Source organism: Echiichthys vipera, assembly GCF_963691815.1.
Source record: "Echiichthys vipera genome assembly, chromosome: 10".
Taxonomy (NCBI): Eukaryota; Metazoa; Chordata; class Actinopteri; order Perciformes; family Trachinidae; genus Echiichthys; species Echiichthys vipera.
In genome coordinates, this window is record NC_139835.1 from 9163545 (window position 1) to 9182891 (window position 19347).

General features: G+C 38.5%; 1 protein-coding gene across 1 annotated transcript in view; it reads right to left on the reverse strand.

Annotated features, from left to right (window-relative positions):
• The window catches only part of dnah7 (dynein, axonemal, heavy chain 7), a gene marked incomplete at both ends in the record, with an annotated part of 95715 nt that extends 78093 nt beyond the window's left edge, over positions 1-17622 (reverse strand). The window contains 19 exons of the mRNA XM_083922144.1: positions 3732-3918; positions 5589-5956; positions 6146-6286; positions 8524-8703; positions 9324-9470; positions 10005-10229; positions 10940-11018; positions 11100-11227; positions 11571-11843; positions 12222-12401; positions 12539-12722; positions 14288-14407; positions 15451-15576; positions 15776-15848; positions 15989-16169; positions 16659-16734; positions 16887-17061; positions 17209-17305; positions 17554-17622. Coding sequence (XP_083778270.1) covers positions 3732-3918; positions 5589-5956; positions 6146-6286; positions 8524-8703; positions 9324-9470; positions 10005-10229; positions 10940-11018; positions 11100-11227; positions 11571-11843; positions 12222-12401; positions 12539-12722; positions 14288-14407; positions 15451-15576; positions 15776-15848; positions 15989-16169; positions 16659-16734; positions 16887-17061; positions 17209-17305; positions 17554-17622 — 3009 coding nt within the window. The remainder of the gene's footprint in view (positions 1-3731; positions 3919-5588; positions 5957-6145; positions 6287-8523; positions 8704-9323; positions 9471-10004; positions 10230-10939; positions 11019-11099; positions 11228-11570; positions 11844-12221; positions 12402-12538; positions 12723-14287; positions 14408-15450; positions 15577-15775; positions 15849-15988; positions 16170-16658; positions 16735-16886; positions 17062-17208; positions 17306-17553) is intronic.
• Positions 17623-19347: the final 1725 nt, after the last annotated feature.

A 19347-nucleotide genomic window follows, 5' to 3' on the forward strand; every position in this document is an offset into this window, starting at 1 on the left:
ACAAGAAACTGGTGATTGCAGAAGAACAGCAGAGTGTAAATCTTATTATTCCTTTCATAATTAATAATCTTAATCTTTAGTATTGAGCATTTTCTAATTATTAGTTGAAATATTTAAAATGGAGATAAATAAAAACAATAAGTATTATTCATTTTGATTTTAAAATCACTGAGACAAATAACAGACTATTATCATTTGTGATCACACCTAGTGATATCTCACTACTGCCCCTTTCCCACATGAGGTGCAACCGTTAAATGATCAAAACATTACCCGGAGGAGCAACTGTCCTAATCAGACAGACACACAACAAAAAGGAGGGCTGCAGGATATAACAACCTGTTAGGACTGTTTTGGATATGCATTAAAAGGTTATTCTAGGAGACTAGAAAAAGCAAAATAAGTAGAATTCCTCTCCTGCTAGTAGGAGTTGCTACCTTTTCTTCTGATCACTATTCTGAAACAGTAAGCAATAGTAAGAAGAAAAGCAGGTGCCGGCCTACTCATTTGAAAAAAAAAGACAATTTTCAGTACCCTGAAAATACATAATTACCTTTCTAAGGAAGAAAATGGCAATATCAAATAGCATATTTGCTGTTTCAATAAGAAATCAAACAGCAGGTAACAATAAAAAAACATCTGCAGGTAAATCATACACATTATGAATATGTCTTGTCACAAAGCTATTTAAACCATACACCCGTCTATTCCGCTCTTCTACTGCCAAACTGTTTGCTTTTCCCCCACTTCGAGGGGGGCCAAGCTACCACTCAACAAAATCCTGACTATTTACTTTCCTGGCTCCTCAGCAGACAGCAGGACCCCTAGCATTTTTTTATTACAGGCTGAAAACTCACCCGTTCAGACTTAAAAACAAAAAAGTTCTTTATCTATTTATTCTAAAATGTAGCACCTGAAAGCAGTCATACTTTTTCTTAGTTGATTAAGTTTATCTACGATTCTTGACATTTTTGGGTGGCATCTTTGTGGTTAAATGCATTTATTGTAAGTCGCTTTGGATAAGAAGCTTACAATAACATGCTTTTATGTGTGTTCCTTGTGTACGGCAAACATTTAACAAAAGGATCCATGTGTGACATTGGACCTCAGTACCCATATCTTAAATGTTGCCTGACATTTAACTTAAATAACTTTGATTACATCAAATACGTATTATAAATGATACCGTATATAGTCCCAGTTTAGTTTATCCGTAGAATTAATTGTATTTTTACATAACAATTCCTCAGAAGTCTAACATTGCCATAATGTTGAAGTTGTAAATTAGAACGCACTGAATACCCCTCAGAATTCAGTACATTCTTCTACTTTAAGAAACAGGGCCCTATTTTCCTCAAGCTTCTTGATAAGCACAAATGCAAGTGTAAAAAGTACTATAGCAACATTTGTGCCGAACAACATGCTCCATAACACTGTGTACGCAACTTAAAGTAGACTGGACGGTGCACGTGCACATGTGTGCGTATAGGCTCCCTGTCCCTTAGTGACCTCATTTTCTTTGTGGCTCAGTACGCCCCTGCCCCTTCCAGACAAAATCCATAATTTCTATTTGATGGTGCAGTCAGGCTGGGCTTTCTGGAGGACACTGCTTGAAATTGATGCGTCCCATTCTAGGTCTACTGAGGACGCCAATTACCCTTTGGAAACTCTTTGAGGATACTGGTGCAACACTCACTTTCTACCCTCGCTCTGTTGTTTCTGTCTTGCCCTCTGTCTTTTCCTAGTGATTCCCAACTCTCTCTGTACTGTCTTTCCCTACCTATCTCAGTCTTAATACACCTTTCTGCTTCTATTGTTTGCCTCTGTGCCTCTTGATTTCCTCTGTATTTCACTCTCACTCAGTCATTAGAGTGACAGTTATTTGTTTCAACCAATCTGGTAATTATTATGCTGTCATACAAGTTAGAGCTATCTGTTGATTTTGGTCTTATTGTAGACCAACAATATATTTTAATGGTTACACTGCCTAAATATGAATAAACCAGGCTTAAACTGTGTATGTCATACTTGAATTTGGATCTGTATTTTAAGACACAGGACTACTAATTGTGTTAACAGTCATGAGAGAAAACAGAATCCTTTTCAGTTTGACCTAATTTGCTTTCTTTGAACATTAAAACCAGATTTCTGCTGATGTGAACAGTAAACTTTCTAATAAAGCTTGCAGCATGTTATTATTTAATGAACAGTTATCCAGTGCAAGATTCATAGTGTTAATAGTTACTAATTTGAAACACCTGTACCTAGAAGCTTTACATAATGAAAATCCATAAATTCTGCAAAACTTAAAATCTTAAAATGTGCCAATGATGGTACCTTATGTGCTATCAAAGACCAGATTGTAAAGACACTCTATGGATTTAATTACAGACTGGTTGGCCTGGGACCAGGCAGCCAAACTATAAGACAGATTGAATCTGGACCATTGAATTTAGAAACAACAAGGCATAGTCAGGTGTCAAGCAATTGTTTACACGGCTACTCAAAATTAACTGAGAATCTAAAAGTTTCCCTAAATACTTAATCACCATTACTTGTTGAATGAGCTCTCACTTTGACAGTGAATGATTCTGTTGCAGGTAACTTTTTAATGGAAAAATAAACTTTGGCATCAAGCCAAACTGAAGTTCTTGATTAGCTTAACTGCAACAACATACATATCCGCAACTGGTTCTTTTTCCAATTACTGAAATGTCTGTAGTTACAGGGATCATTATCTCACAGCTGAATATAAATGATTAAAATACTGCAATCATTCTGTAGGAAATGGTTTTGTACAGTCAATACACCAATTGGATTCTTGAATGTGGTCCTGTTCGACACATATTTAATTGGGTGATGCTATGATTTTCTTTTCTTTTTCTTGCGACGTACATCACTGTATGAATCTCCTCCAACTATTCATTCTGTTACTGTTAAAACGATTTACTTTTAGTTGGTGATGAAAATGTTAAAATGATTGAGTCTGTCCTAAAAATTTAGTTTGAGACTTTATAGTTTGGGTTTATTTGACAAGGGTATTTATTTTCTTTGAGTGACAAGACCTCTCTATAATGGTAGTGACATGTAGAGAAAATTACAACAGGCATAGGGTTTCATACAACACTGATATATCACCCACAGTAGCAATCATTTTCAAGGGAGGAGGCCTCGGGGAAGACCCAGGACTAGGTGGAGAGATTATATCTCCACACTGGCCTGGGAATGCCTCTGGGTCCCCCAGTTACAGCTGGTTAATGTGGCCCGGGAAAGGGAAGTTTAGGGTTCCCTGCTAGAGCTGCTGCCCCCACGACCCGATCCGGGATAAGCGGTTGAAGATAAGTGAGATGAGTGATAAGTGAGTTTGGGTTTATTTGAAAAGGGTAGTTATTTTCTTTGAGTGACAAGCCCACTCTATAATGGTAGGGACATGTAGAGAAAATTACAACAGGCATAGGGTTTGATACAACACTGATATATCACCCACAGTAGCAATCATTTTCTCTGGCCATTAGGTTTTAGTCAACCAACATTTTCCTTTCCTCTTTGGAGCTAAGGTATTTCACTACCTAAATGTCCCTGGAACTAAAGGTCAGCCAATAGAAGAGGGTCAGTTTTGAGATACCTAAGGATCATGCGCTCCACAGACCCAAGTCCCATGTATTAATTAACAATAAAATCTCAAAAAACAAAATCAAACATAACAAAACAAAATAAATGAAGCAACTTACCAGTGAAACTTGTTTCATGGTTTCCCTCCAGGTTTTGTCGACAGTTGTGAAACGGCGACCCTCCTCAGGCATCTGAGTCATGATGTCTGGGGAACTGAATATGGGCTCCAGGTAGAGCCAAGTAGACTGCACCTTTAACCATTCATCCAGGATCTCCTGGAGCAGCAGCATTTTGCCCTCCCATTCCCTACAGGCGGAGATAAGTACGTATAAGTGGAAATACAAAGTTAGGGACAGATGGAGGACACAACTACAGCTCATTATGGTCAGTTGATTATGTATCATCATCGTGATATATAGGTCTATGTGACCTGGAATAGGAACCAACCAAAATAAGTGTGTAGGAGGTATCAAGCCATATCCAGATAAGACAATCAGAGGCAGAGTAGGGGAAATTAAAATCAATTAGGGTGGGTCATGCCCCCACCATAGTGGGAAAAAAAGAAAGAAAGAAAAAAACCCGATCCATATGTAAATATAAACACTTAGTTCTAAGGTAACAGAAACCCAACAATTCTTAGATTATAAACTAATGAAAACATAGTTATTAATATGATATTATATTATATTTCTGCAAATACATTGTTCTAAACCCCTTAATGCCAGGTATCCTCTAAACTGTAGCTATGCACTCAAAGGTAGTTGGGATTGTCACAAAAAGTCACTTGTTCAATGTACTGACAACCAATTTCTTTATCCTCACCGTGGTAATATCCTCTCCCACCCACAAAGCTAACTGATGGCTAGATAAGTTCTCAGTTCTCATTAAAAGGTTCATAAATGTTTTTTTAAAGTAGCTGCTTTAGCATCCTGCCAAATATGGCACAATACATTTTTGAAAGCTGCAGGGAATCCTGTGTCAAACTGTGCGTGGAAGCAACATAATGTTGCAATAATCTCACAAATTATATGGCAGGGGGAAATTTCGTCATTTGCTCAACTCAGAAAAAGACTGAAAAGTAATGAATGAATTCTACAGTATGCTCAATTGAAACCGTTATTTCACAAAATATATCTTAAACTACAATTCTGAGACAGAAAAACTTGGGTTTGGTCCTTAAGTTTCAGATCGCTTCTCATGGGATGTTTCAGTCTGTGTGTCCTGTCCAAAATATTCATAAAACACACATAATGTTTCATCGAACACAGCAATATCACCCAGCGCAAATAGGAGGTAACATAACTGCAGCCCTACAACACAGGTGAAGTTGGTAACTTTCAAAGTTGGAAGTTTTTTTCATATTTGCTGACATTGTCACTGAATCCTGACAGCACTGTGACAGAGACAATCAGTGTAAAAGTCACACACCTCTGCATCAGGCTGCTTCTCTCTGTCTGCTCCAAGTCTGCTCCTAATGGCATCTGCTAGATTCCACTGTGCCCGACCAACAACAAACACTGAGAGCCGAGGAGTCTCTGCAGCAGTGTCAGTGACTGCAAACTCACAGTGATCAAATATGAATCACAATTCTGTTACTGTAATGCCTATTTCTCGCATTCTACCATTCATCTCACATTCATTCAACTACCCAGAGACTTCTCGGCTCTGGGTAGTTGTTGGTTGGGCGCAATGGAATCTAGCAGATGCCATTAGGAGCAGACAGAGGAAGCACCCCACAGAGGTACATGCCTTTTACACAGATTGTCTTGCTCATAGTGCTGTCAGACTATGACAACAGTTGAAAAAAACATATTTTTCATATAACGTTACTGACTTCTGCTTTAAGCAACAAAACCTTTAAAGGTCTCCTCGTTTAACTTTCAACTAGCCCTACCATGTGTAATTCCTCCATAACATTAGTGAATTGCTTTTTAAACAAGCAAAATCATGCTCAACTAAATCTTCTTATATGTTACCGTATCTCCACTTCGAACGGCTTAATGAAGGGCGAGCCCCTCATTGTTTGTGTCTTCACAATGTGATCGTCCAATAACATTTGCACTTCATCCACAGATGACAGGATCGAGGTGCCTGTCTCTCGATAGGGCAGGAGGCTGAACTCCATGTCACCCCACTCACTGGCCATTTTCTCCATGGCCTTCTCTAGGGAGTGCTCCTTGCTGGCTGCCTCACTGACGCCCTCGAAGCTGCTCAGGTGCGGTTCCAGGTGCATGGATAGGAAGTGAGCCACACAGGCCTGGTCATCAGCTGGCTGCAGGGAGATGCCAGCCACCTCCGACATGGTATCCCAGTGGCGGTCACGCAGGCCTGGGTTGCACAGTACCTATAAAGGTACAAAAATAGAGTACAAAAAATAGAATCATTCTTTTCTTACACGAGACATAATCTAGTGGAAAGAAATTTAAATTTAAATTAGGATTCAAGATAATGTGTATAAATATGTTTCTAAAGTAATTTAAATTAAAGTCATAGTGACTTCTATAGATATTAAATGTGTCTGTTAGGGTCTTACCTGCACCAAAGGAATGTTCTCCTTGAAGTCCTCCACCTTAGTCTTCATAGTGGTGGCTATGCTCAGGGCTTTTGGTACATCACTGAAGCCTTTCTCCAGCTTGTACAGAGTGCGCCAGTAGTTACCAACATCCCCTTCGACCTACATTGGTGGAGTTTTGCATTATATAGACACCAGAGAAAAACAGCCTACAGTAAGAATTAATAGTCACCTGAATCAATGTAATAAAATTGTATATCATACCAAAAACAGTATATGTATTGTGGCTCTATGTTTTTATACATATGCTATAGTAACTCGCCTCCGCACACTTTAGAATATTGGTGTAACTGACCATTTTGCTATTTCAATACCTGAAGCAGCTTAAATATCAATAACAAAGAATTTACAGATGTGAGTTAAAGTTATGTGCTATCACAAAGTTGGTAGAGAATGGGTAGGTGGACTGGGGTGATTGAAAAAGTTTTCATGATGGTGAGGATGTTTAGGGTGGTTGCTGAGCTATTGCTATGGTGTTCCAGGTGGTTTCTATGGCAGTATCAAGTTGTTGCTATGGTATTTTAGCTGGTTGGCTATGGTGTTTTAGCTGGTTGCTAGCAGGGATGGTCAGCATTCATTCAATGTATGAAGCACTCACTTCCTCTAAATTGGCCATGTTACGATAGCTAATATAAATGTAATAACATATAAAATGTTTTTTAAAAATTTATTTATTTATATATATATACATACATAAATGCAATGCACTCTGGATGCACACCTTAACATACTTTCCAAATGCACAAAGGTGTATAGCCACATTATTTACATTCACATTTTCATGACTCTACTCATATTTTGACTGCTGCTAGTCAATGTCTTCCACTCTCTTCTACTCCCTACCATAGATATTGTATGCTCTTGCCATCACAACTGATCTTTGGATGGCATCTTTGGGAGAACTTTTGCTTCCAAGTGTTCTACTTCTTGCCAACCTAAGCCTGTTATTGTCAGTAATGTGTTGTGGGATAAAACATAAATGGGTCTAATGAAAAGGCTTCAATACGAAAATATGAAAGGTACAAGAGTTAGCTTTCCGGCTAAACACACAGGATGTCTGTAGCATGCAGTGCTCGTCACATCGATTTGCGATTATGAATGAATGAACTGTACAAAGTCTCTGGGAGGGACACTACGGTTCCAGGCTGGATTACAAAACTTCTGAAAGGGACACAGATGAACAGGACACATCAGTGTTTATCATTAAGCAATGTATAGATAAGTATCTAAACTCAAAAGTATTCTAAAAACTATGTATTTATTTTTGTTTTTTTATGTCATTTGGGACAATAGTGAGCTGCATGCTTAATATACAGTCTGCGGGAGAACGTAGGGTAGTAGTGTAAGCAAAGAAGAGTATTTAAACTAGAATGAGTACCATATGCTTTTTTCATAGTAGCCATGTTACAGTAATATGTCAATTATAATGTAAAAAGTAGACACAGGTGTAATTAAGAAGACTGAAGACTGCTTTCCATTTAGATTTACGCGTTGCAAGGGCTTGAGCTATGTCAGTGACAGCTGATTGGCTTCATGAGAACTGAGTCATCATTAATCTCTTTAGTATCCTGTGAAGTACATTTACACACTGCACTGTAACTGCACTGAATTTTATTCACTTTTAACTCATTTTCATTTTTTATTTCATGTTACTGTTTTAAAAATCCTATCTATATGTGTTTTTTTATATTGCCTTGTGTTTTAGATCTTGTCTTAATGCCCTTGTCTTATATAAAGGTCTCTGAAGTGCTATGTTTTTGAAAGATTCTATAAAAAAAAGAAGAACTGGCTTGGCTTACTGGCTGCTATAAAAGGAGCTAATTAGAGTTGTTTTGCTTTAACACATCAGGGTAGACACAAACATATACTGTATGTCAATCAAACAGTGGGGAGCAGGGCACTGGGGCAGATGAGTGTGTTTGTGAAGTCCCTGGCTCTAACAAGTGAAAGCTTATTTCACATAAATTCTATGGGGATACAGCAAATTAAACTAAAAAGACTGGAATCCTTGAAATGTGTGTAGAGGCAGCTTTTTAAATATTATAGCTGATTGTTTAAAGGAAGAGAGAGAGAGAGCTGTCAAAGCTTTTGAAGTATACAGACTTTCAAACAAAGCGTTATACCCAGATTGCTCTGTTACTGCTGACACTCAATTTATCTTGGGTCCACTGGAACAAAAATAAACCTACAACATCACAGTATACAAAGTTCACTATGTATGATGTCATTCTAAGCAGAGCTGAAGCTGTAATGAATATAACATACAGTATATCCCTGCTTATTGTGAAGTGCTTGATGGTTAAATTATTAAAGTTAAAGTAATTTCTAGATTCTGGTACCTTGTCTGGGTTTACACCCAAGAGTGGTCCATGGAGCCACTGTTCATACTGGTTTAGGAAGTCAGTGGCTGTCTCATAGAGACGCAGGAAGGGTGTGAGCTTGTCCTGGATCTTCTTACGCTGTGGGTACTGGGAAACAGACCAGCCATAGGCTTCCTCTTCTAGATTGAAATCATTTATCTTTCCAGAGTGGAAGAAACGTTGAAAGTATGGATGAAAAGATAGAGGGATAAGAAATAAATATTATTTATGGATGTGAAAAACCCCACAAATCCTCTTATACAAGTTATTTTTACAGCCAATGCTGCCCTCTATAGGTTAAATATTTAAAGACACATACTGTAGCTTCAAATGCAATGTAGTCATTTTAATGAGAGGGAAGTCTATCCATGGCCACCAATTCATACAGCTCTGCTCTCTAATGTTAGTGAGGTACTAAAAACACAAGCCACTTCACATAAGCACTGTAAACCTTAAATTGCATTAGTGCAAATATCCGCTTCAGTCGGACTGATTATACTCTGATTATACTCAGCCTTGAATCATACCGCAAATGCAGATCTTATACACCCTGTAAGGTGGGTTGCACTGATACACACAAAGACACTTAATGCTATGTATCATCATGGTTCGTGTATCAGTTTACCTAAGCTTTGTCTGCATGATTTACTACAATATTGGCATACTGTCACTCTCCATAGCTTTTATAAAACAGAGCTGTTGCTACAGATTACGAGTTACCTCCCTTTTCTCTACTCATATTGTATGCTATGTTTTTAATTACTGAAATCCTCATTTACCTTTTCCATGGCTAATTCCAGTTTACCATTGAGGGCCTGGGCTTTCTTCAAATACTTGCTGAGATCCGTCAGCTCACCAAACGTGATAAACTCCTCCACCTGTACACTGTAGCTCTCCAGCTCTTCCACAAAGTGGTCGCGGCACAACTGGAATGCACACACAGACGTGACCTCTTTGTTTTGTAACAATGAATTTTACATTTACGTTAACCACGGTACAGAGTCATGCTAGCTTGTCAGGAAGTGGGCTGAATAACTCCTAAGTTAGGCTAAATTTTGGCGAGGTAAAACTGGCATGGCCATGTTCAAAGGGGACCATTGACCTCTGACCTCAAGATATCTGAATGAAAACTGGCTCTATGGGTACCCACAAGTGTCAAATGTGTTATTTACACTTTTTTTGAAATGGAGTATTTGAATATCTGCATAAATTGGGTCTGACTGGAACTCCAATGGAAATTCAATGACCCCAATTGTATTCATGAGTGATGATGTTAGTACCCATAGTAACCTTTTCACTGTAGTGAAAGCATTTATTGACACATTGCTGAGCTGCATGTCAAATAAATCTTCAGGTTCACCAAATATTTAGCTATACAGTTCTGATGTAAAACCTCCAGATTCCAGTCAACACTGGACAACACAATCAATATTTCAATAGACAACAGTAGAAACACTGACCTTAAGGCCGCTCTGATATTCCTCTGTCTTTTCATTAATGATCTGTTGATGTTCCTTAAAGATGGATGGCATACGCTTACACCACTGGAAGGTCTGCGTGTTGAGCTCCATGTCCAATGGTGAGAGGGTGACAAAGTCCATCAGGAAACATAATTGTGCGTTGGAGTCTGACAATCTTTGCTCCAACAGGGGCATCTCTGTTGTCTTCACCCTATTCATGAAGGCCTGGATGGAATGGCAGGAAATTTCAAACACTGGGAGAGTACTTCATGTCCTTTGTGGCAAAAAAGTTGTAAGAAGTGGGATTTCCATGTATCTTTTTATTTTAAAGCAGGTCAAGGTGCTACATAATTACTGAAAGTATCTAAAAGCTAAAGCCACAGAGAAATGCTGTATTCAGAAACTGTGTCTTTGAACAAGCTGACAAGAAATTTGTATGGTTCTGATGGCACAGCTATACTACAGTATATATTGGTATAAAGTGCTGCTACAGTACCGACCAATCAGATCAAGCTGGGCTTTTTTGGGTGATAAGCCAATATCAGCCGATAAATCGGTCAGGTTTTTGTTTTGTGTGGGGAAAAGTTATGCATGCAACATTATAACCAAGCTAGGAGGACCTGTTGAAGTATCAAGAAAACATATTCTACTAGAAACTCTGAATACAAGTGCAATCCTAAAAAGTGGTCATAATATTTCAACTTTAAAAAAGAAAGTATTAATTGTTGTCATTGCCACAGTCCAGTTACCTTCCTAAGCTACTAGGTAGGTGCGAGCAAAAACATGCAAAGTTTTCATCTATCATTACTGACTAGATCTTTAATGTGTGATGCCATGCCTAAATGCCTTGTGAACAAAATGTGTGTAGGACAATTGTACACACTCTAGAACACTGCACCAAGCTGGTCTGTGTGACAAGAATTTGAGTTAGTTACCTGAAGCTCCATTAGTCTTTGAGTGTCAGTTGGTGTACTCAATGCCTTCTCTGCAATCATCTCAAATTCATTACAGAGCCTGTGAGAGGAAGAGCCTAATTCAGTAACACATGCAAACAGTCGTGGAGAGAAAGAATGTAAAACCAGCGCACTAACTGACTTCTTGTTGATTTCCTGATGGTCCTGTAGCATCCGAGTAACTAGTTTCTGCTGGAGCTCCTGAGCACGCTTGACGAGTGTCTGGATAAGCTTCTGGGACTGAACCTCAAACATGCCAAGACGTACCACCTAAAGACCAAAGTTTTGTTCAGTAACACAATTAACATCACATAGGAAAGCATAGACAGCTGTTGTCAGATTGTTTAGGTATTAGGATTTATTAAGACAGTGTTGCATGTGGAATAACAGTTATCACTGAAATTAGAGAGTAAAGAAACATAATCAATCATAAATGAATTCCATCTAGTTGCAATATTGCACATATTCTACTCTTGTATCATCTCATTTAGGGTTTTTTTTAGATATCAAAAACAGCTAATGGCCTAAAATATATCTTATATAGCCATCACATTGCATACATAACATATCATCCCCATCATTTCTGGTTACTTCCACCTTGCTGATAAAATACCTTGCATGATGTGTACTGGATTTGGTCAGCAAGCTGCTGGTAGTGTACCACCTCTACCATGATTTCTTGGAAGGAGTGCTGCTCACTCAGGAACTGCTCCAGATCCTCCTCTGCCTGCCTGGATACCAGTGTGGCGTATTTATCATACTCATGGACATACTCCTTTGGCCTGACACACTCAGCCCAGAAAACACGGCGCACCTCCTCCTGGTGGGCCTCAAGGATCTCTGGCAGGATGATGGGCTTTAGTGTGTTTCCAACTTGGTAGTCTGACTAGGAAGACGCAAGGTAGAGCATAAACCCAAGCAGAAAACTACATTTTGCAATGCCATGATTTATTTCTGTAATACAGGGAAAAAACAACCATTGCCAACGTTTCCATTATTCATAATGTATTATACTGACTATTTCTTATTTTGTCCATCTCTTTAATATCAGTGAGGTTATGCTAAATAAGAGGAAACCCCTCTCTATAATAATCATCCAAAATGATCATTAAGTGGATTCAACACCTCGCTAAAACAACAAAAACTGAACATTATAACCGTCATGAAGGAATGATTTATTGCAGGACTGTTGTGTTAGACTCTTAGCGAGGGGTACCTAATAAACTGGCAACTATATACCACACACCCCCACACACACACTTACCAACTCCAAGTACAGTTTGGTTTCCACACGAGGTACCATGTTTATAGGCCTGAGCATGAGCTCATAGACGTTTAGGAGGGCCTCTTCATACAGTTTGAGTTCAGGCTCAAACTTGATCTCCCTGTCCTCAATGATCAGATGCAACACAAAGCCTGGGTGCTCATAGGCTCGTTCTGACTGCTAAGATGGTGGGGAGCAAACAAAAACAAGGCGAGAAAGGAGTACAACTGTTAGTGTTCATCTGTTCATCTAGTTCAAAATCTAAACGTTCCATTCTTCTAAGTATATTGGCCTGAAGTTTTTAAGCTTTCTCTTACCGGGTCCTGGGAAATTAGGTGTGTATAGTCCCTAATTGAGTCTAAAGCAAGGTTCTGCAGCTGGGAGGTCATCAGTGCAGCCACACAATTGAAGAAAGACTGCAGTTTGGCCAAGTTCTTGGAGGCAGGCACCAGTCTGCATTTGCACCCCTGGTAGTAAATGTTGTGCACCTCGGGAAGCCAACTGGTGTAAAAAACAGCGAAATTTAATTTAAGATTATAATCAACGAATGTGTTGCCATGCAATTAATGATCAAACTACAAATGCAGATAGGGAAATAATTAAATAATACCTTGAAACTGTAATGATACCAATGTGGAAACTGGGGCAGAGGAGACCACAGTAATAAGAGGCTTGCTGGTTTGGAGGGGAAATGAGTAATGCTACGCTGTCTCTCTGCACAAAATTACCATAATTTATAGTTTGGACTAGTGTTCTTGATCCATGATCAGTCTATTTTTTCCTTAATGGCTGCTTCAAATTTCGAAAGAAGCAAGGCCTGCTAATGTCCCAGGCCCCCTGAACTACCCATTTTTCACTACATTTTGCTAAAACTCTAATTAACTTTTGAAAGGTGAAGGGAGCTTCAGTTAAGAAGTATATGGCACTGGCATTGCGATTGTTAAAAAGGCACTGTAAGCAACGAATAAAGTAGTTTCTGTTTTTACTAAAGCAACACAATGCCTATTAATATAATTTCTGAAAATATGCCAGAAAGATAACCAGAAACATACGTAGTCCCCTTGCAGGCAATAGTTAAAAGCAAAGACTTTAAGAATAAAGCATGGAAAATCCAATCGACAATAACAAAAAGTAGTTAAAAATAAGCTGATAAAAACAGCCTGCACTACATAGACGCAAGAGGGGGCTTTATGCCACACATAATCAACAATAACATGACAACTATCAACAGATAACATGACAACACATTGTTAGGCAGGAGCAGCTCTTCATACAGGAATAAAAAGATGAATATTTGCATTTGAGGCATGCTGTGCAGCACCGCCTCACCTGAGTCAATTTGTATTTGGTGGAGGTCTAAGATAGTGTATCATGACGTTGGGTAGATATACTTAATATTGTTGTGACACACAGTAGAGCTATGTGATATGGCCAAAATCTTCTATCTTAATATACAGTAGGTAATTTCATCTCAATAGCGATATATAAATCACAATATAGCATGTTTTCTGGTAATTCATCTAGTAAGTCTTTATTAAATATTCACATGGTAAAGCCTATTTATGTATACTCTGTGTGAGTTAAATGCTTGACAAACAAAAACAAATGAGTATTTTCTCAATTTATTAAGAACTTCAGTGCAAAATGAACATAACGTGCAAGGATCAGAAAGTAAAGCTTTGTTCAAATGACATAAGTGTTTTTGTAATGCAGTTCGGACGCTGTGATAGATTTTGTGCATGGTTTTGACCATATATATTGCCATATCGAACAGCCCTAATAAGAAAGTAGTAATCAAATCTTGAATCTACAAAAACCTTAGGGGTTAATGCCTACCACTTGATGTCACTACATAAGAATCATATTTTACAGATGGCAATTTAAATGTCTTTTTTCACAATAGCTTATAGTCCTGAATCACAGAAATACAATGCATCAATTTTGAAATTGTAATTGCTCCTGTGCAGTAAAACAATATCATGTTTCATTGTATTCGACATTGCTCCTGATTGATCCTGTTATTTAACTGAGAACAGGTTACTTGATGTTAAGACATGTGGACTCACTCTTTGAGGAGGACTTGTCTTGCAGCCTCAACATGTCTGGTGACAATTTGCTGAAACATATAGAGCTCCATGGACCCCTCTCTGCAGTGGAACTCCTCGACATCTACCAGACGTAATTGTCTGCAACCATCCAGGAGGATGACATGATGGTCAAACATGCATCTACTACAGCAATTGTAATTTCAGGTGTGCGTGAATAGGGAAAATACCGCCACAAATTTTAGAAAAGTGCAGATAAATCTTAGATGGTTTAAAACCATTTTCTATTACTGAACACTTTGTTAATTTTGTGAATAAAATGTATAACATTCAAAAATAGCCTGCTATGATAAGTCATTAGACAAGTGTATTGTCTTGTGACTTATTATGGCACTATGTGGTTCACATTTTTCTTTCTGCAAAAACCATGTTAAAACACATAGTATTTTGTATGCCTTAAAGTTGTACTCTGTAAGATTTTCATCCATTTAATTGTCTTGAAGTTACTATCTATCAAAGAGTGAGTTATAACAATGATGATTGATCATATGACCCACTGATGAAAGCACTGCCTCTTTGCCGAGTATTCCAATCTGTGTGTGTGTGTGTGTGTGGAGACATGTCCTCCCTATATTCAAATGCGCCGCCATGTTAGTGACGGTGTTGACAGCAGTTGGTCTGCCAGCTCAGATCGTTTTTTTTTCTGTGTTCATTGTATTCGAAAACTGGGAACTTCCAACTTCTGAGTCAGGCTTGTAGTAAGGGCAGAAGTGTAACAGGAACATGTGTGTGTATGGATTTAAGAGGGTAACATATAGGGGTCGGACTGGAAGTAGAGAGGTGAATGTGTTTACAAAGGTTTACAAAAGAGCACAAAAAATGTCAACACACATAGTGACAGGGCTCTGAAAGGACAGGCTCGCCTGCAATTACAACGCATCTCAATTCTTACAGAGTACAACTTTAATACATGTGGAGGGGTTCATTAAGTATTGTAGAATAGTATACCTTAAAAATATTGAACATGTTTTTCTTTCCTTTATATTAACTGCAATGTATAAGAACTTTTCACCAAACTAAAGCAACACCTACTGTACATTTTACTTCAATTTGTATTATAAATAGTAAAAACAAACAAAGAACTCAACGTATAGTTCTGACAAAATGTATCATAGCATACTTACTTATAAAAGTCATGCCAAATCCACAGCACCTGCAGCATAGTGTAGTTGATAGAGTGAAGCTTGTTTTTCATCCTCTTTTGTGCATAGACAAAGGCTTTGTTCCATGGTTTTGGCACTACCTCCACTCTGACAGTGAAAGATAACACAGGGGCAGTGAGGAACACTGTTTCCCCTTGCAAAATATACAGGCATGCCAGTCGCTGCTGATTAAGACTCAGGTTTTCCTTTTTAAAGGAAAACACAGAATCTCTATGTGGCATGACCATAATAGCCATGCTACACAGTATGATTAAGATAAGCATGCAACATTCCCCTGCTGACTTACTCAAGTCTGTGAGGAGGCAGATCTTTCACAATGTCCTCATCCTTTTTCTCCGAATCTCTGAATGTGTATTTCACTGCAATTCCAAACAACATAAATTAGAACAAACGTATTACCACATCTGTATGCATGACAAATTATCCAGTCACCAAAGTGGTAACACTGTTCATACAATAGTATTATTTCATGAGACTTCATGTGTAATTAAATACATACAGATTCCTCTTTTGATGCTGAGCAGGTAGTCTTCCTTAATCTCATCAACCAGCAGCTCTGATGGCGTGCTCAGGCTCTTAAGGTGGCAGGGTACCATATCCTGAATGTTCTGCAACCAAGAATCCTGCAATGGGGCCACATTATCCAGGTCTATCCCCTTCTGGATGTAGTGGTTATATCTCTGACAGGACAGAATATTACAAACCATTTTCAGTAGCGAGATATTAAACAAAAAAAATGCCTGAAATCAATTGATTTTTAACAGTGATAGTGCTGATTACTGGATGATGGAAATTTAGATTTTTATGGTGCATATAATTCAATGTGTTAATATTGCTTTCTACTGGCCAATGCTTCGATCTCCACTCTGTGTACCTGAGCTAAAGCTTTATTTTCATTGAGTGTTCACTAAATTGCCAACTACTCCACGACACATAAAAATGCTAAAACCAAAAAAAATGTACACACAGATTTATTTTTTACATAGAAAATACTGGACGTGGAAAGAAACATACCTAGCAACTGCAACCACTGAGACCAACAAAACAAATCAGTGATAAAAGGCTACCATATCAAGTGGCTTGAAAAGATTATGTAAAAGAATGAGCACAATGTCTTACAAGATGTCCTGTGACATAACATATGGTATTAAGTGTGTATTGCATTTCACCTTTCCACGATTATTCTTTGCTGTAAAGTTGGAAGAGCCACACGACGGAGAGACAGCGTCCTCTTCCTCTGGGTGACTAAAAGGGGGAAAAGGGAAAAATTACAAAATGGGATTTACAACATTTGCCACTTTACACAGTATTTCCTGTTGTTGTCTCTCACTGATGTTGAGATGGATATGTACATGATTGGCATAACAGACAGATAATTAAGCTTTATAAAAACTCACCATAGGAATTTAACCATGGTTTCACGGAGATGCTTGCGTTTTTTGATGAGCTGCATGTGGGTGCTGCTCCATTGCTTGGAGGCCCCATGGATCCGCACTCTCTTTCTGCTCTGAAAAATGTTCTGGCCTCGGCCATAACTTGGTCTACTGTCCACCCCTTCAACCTGCTCATCTACTGCAACACACACAGGGCAAACACTTAAAACGGACATACCAAAGTCCTTATAAAGCAGTATCTAAGAATATGCTCAGAACTCAGGCATATGAATTGGCATCTGACTGAGATGTATTTCCTAATAAAAACTTTGAACACTGAACTCACTTTTCACAGCTGCTTCAGTTCCTTGAGATTTCTGTTTCAGTTGGGGATCCAGCGAAAATGAAGGTTTTGTAACCATCCAGGGCTGTTTTCTGTTCACCTGGACGGCGGAGGTAGTTATTTGACACAAATAATTTGAGGTGTTAAACTCGCATTGTTTTGGTTATTTTATTTTCCACAAGTGTTCACACAAGACACAAACTGACCATACTGTAACTGAAAAGGTTAGCGTAGTGTCAGTTACGCTAACGTTAACTAACGTTAGCTAAAATGAGGTTGTAGCGTTAAAACACTGAGAGACATTTTCCAACCCAGGTCACGATATTGCACTGTGTTCTTTTGACTTACCTGTGTTGAATTTGGTGGTAAGACTGTTAGACTTTCAGCATTATTTGTTTTCCTCCTGGCTGAACTCATGTTGGTACTTGCGTAAAGTTGAAGCTGACGCTAACATTAGCTCTTTAACGAAACCCTTGTGCCGTTGCTAGGGGCCGTTGCTAAGGAAATAACGGTGAACTCGCGTGCCAGAGCACCGCGCATAGCACCGGGAGTTAGATATTTAACAACACAAACAAAACCTCGATACAGTTGTGCTTCAAGCTGCTCAACTTCAAAATGTTGCTAATAATGTTTTAACTACTTTCCCTCGCGTGTTTGGTTTCGTCTTAAACCGCCCACTGTGATAACTCTCCTTGAGAATTTGATGTTGAATGTTTTCAGTCTCCATATCGGAGTGTCAGTGCACCTAGCAACAAGAATGTTTAGGTGTGCAGCGAGCCTAGTGATGGAATAGTCCATTAAAGTGTGCAGGGGGGAGGGAGTCTGGGCCGGTTTACTAATGGTAAAAAAAAAATAAACATAATTTATTATGATTATTCTAAAAATGATGTATGGGGTATTTAGTATGATACCCGGAGTGCTGTGATAAACCTGGGCGGAGATGGACAGACTTCGACATTGTGTTTACACCATATGCATTCAGTGTGGTGCGGGGACCCCCAGGGGGTCAGTGAAAATTAATTTAAATTATATTTATTTTGGTTGAACAATTAATATTTTCTTTTTGGAATTTATAATAGATCATGTTATAATCTAACAAATGTGTAATCTGCATTTACAAATAATTGTCAGTAATGAATGGGCTGTAGCGAAGCGGTTCGAATCCCGGCTAGGGCCCTTCTTTGAGGAGTTTGCATGTTCTCTCCAGGGGGGGAGGTTTTAAACAAGGTCCGATATAGTACATGTCTTTTATTGATAATGTCACTGATCAAACCCATTTAAACATTTTAGCCAAACAATTTAAAGGATAAGCAGGTAGTCACATGAACAGATTGCATCCTCACAAGAGCAAGCCTCAGTACCAACATTTATGATGTACCTTCATATTCTCTCTACATTATTATAACCTTTATTTAAACTCAGGAATATACTGGGGAGCAACCTCATTTGCAATATAGCCGGGATAAAAACACAAAACCTTTTTTGGACAAGACAAACCATTTGAAAAATACATGAGCAAATCTGAAATATCAGAAAAGTAAAGTGACAGAATAATGAGAACAGAGAAATCAAGTTAAAAACAGGAGCAGTTAGAAGTCAAATAAGATGCAGTTATGGATTTAAATTGTCCTAATGATGAGAGTGTGGTACGTTTCAGGTGGTTTTGCAGAGTGTTGCAGGTGCACAGTAAGAAGAGCAGGATTTTCCTAATTTGGTGTTACCAGAGGGAACCTGCAGTGTGAGCCGGTCATTTGAGCGTGTGTGATGAAGACTTGCATTGAAAGATACTAAAGAATGCATATAGGATGGTAAGAGACCAGTAAGAGCTTTAAAAAAACAAATAAAATCCAGTGTCTGTCACACCTGTTAGACAGCAAGGGCCATTCAACTTTTGAATAGAGGTCAAAGTGATGAGTGTTGCAGTTGTCGCCTGTAATAAATCTAACTGCTGAATGATATATGGTGTCAAGTGGGTGTAGAGTTGTAGCTGAGGCATACATGTATAAAATGTCTCCCTAATCTAAAACATGTATAATATCTTTCTAATACATGTATGTTGTTCTTTCATATAACTAAGACTATAAGAGTAAAAAATAAGCCAACGCCAATGAATTCAAGGGACATACATGAGTGGGTCTCTGC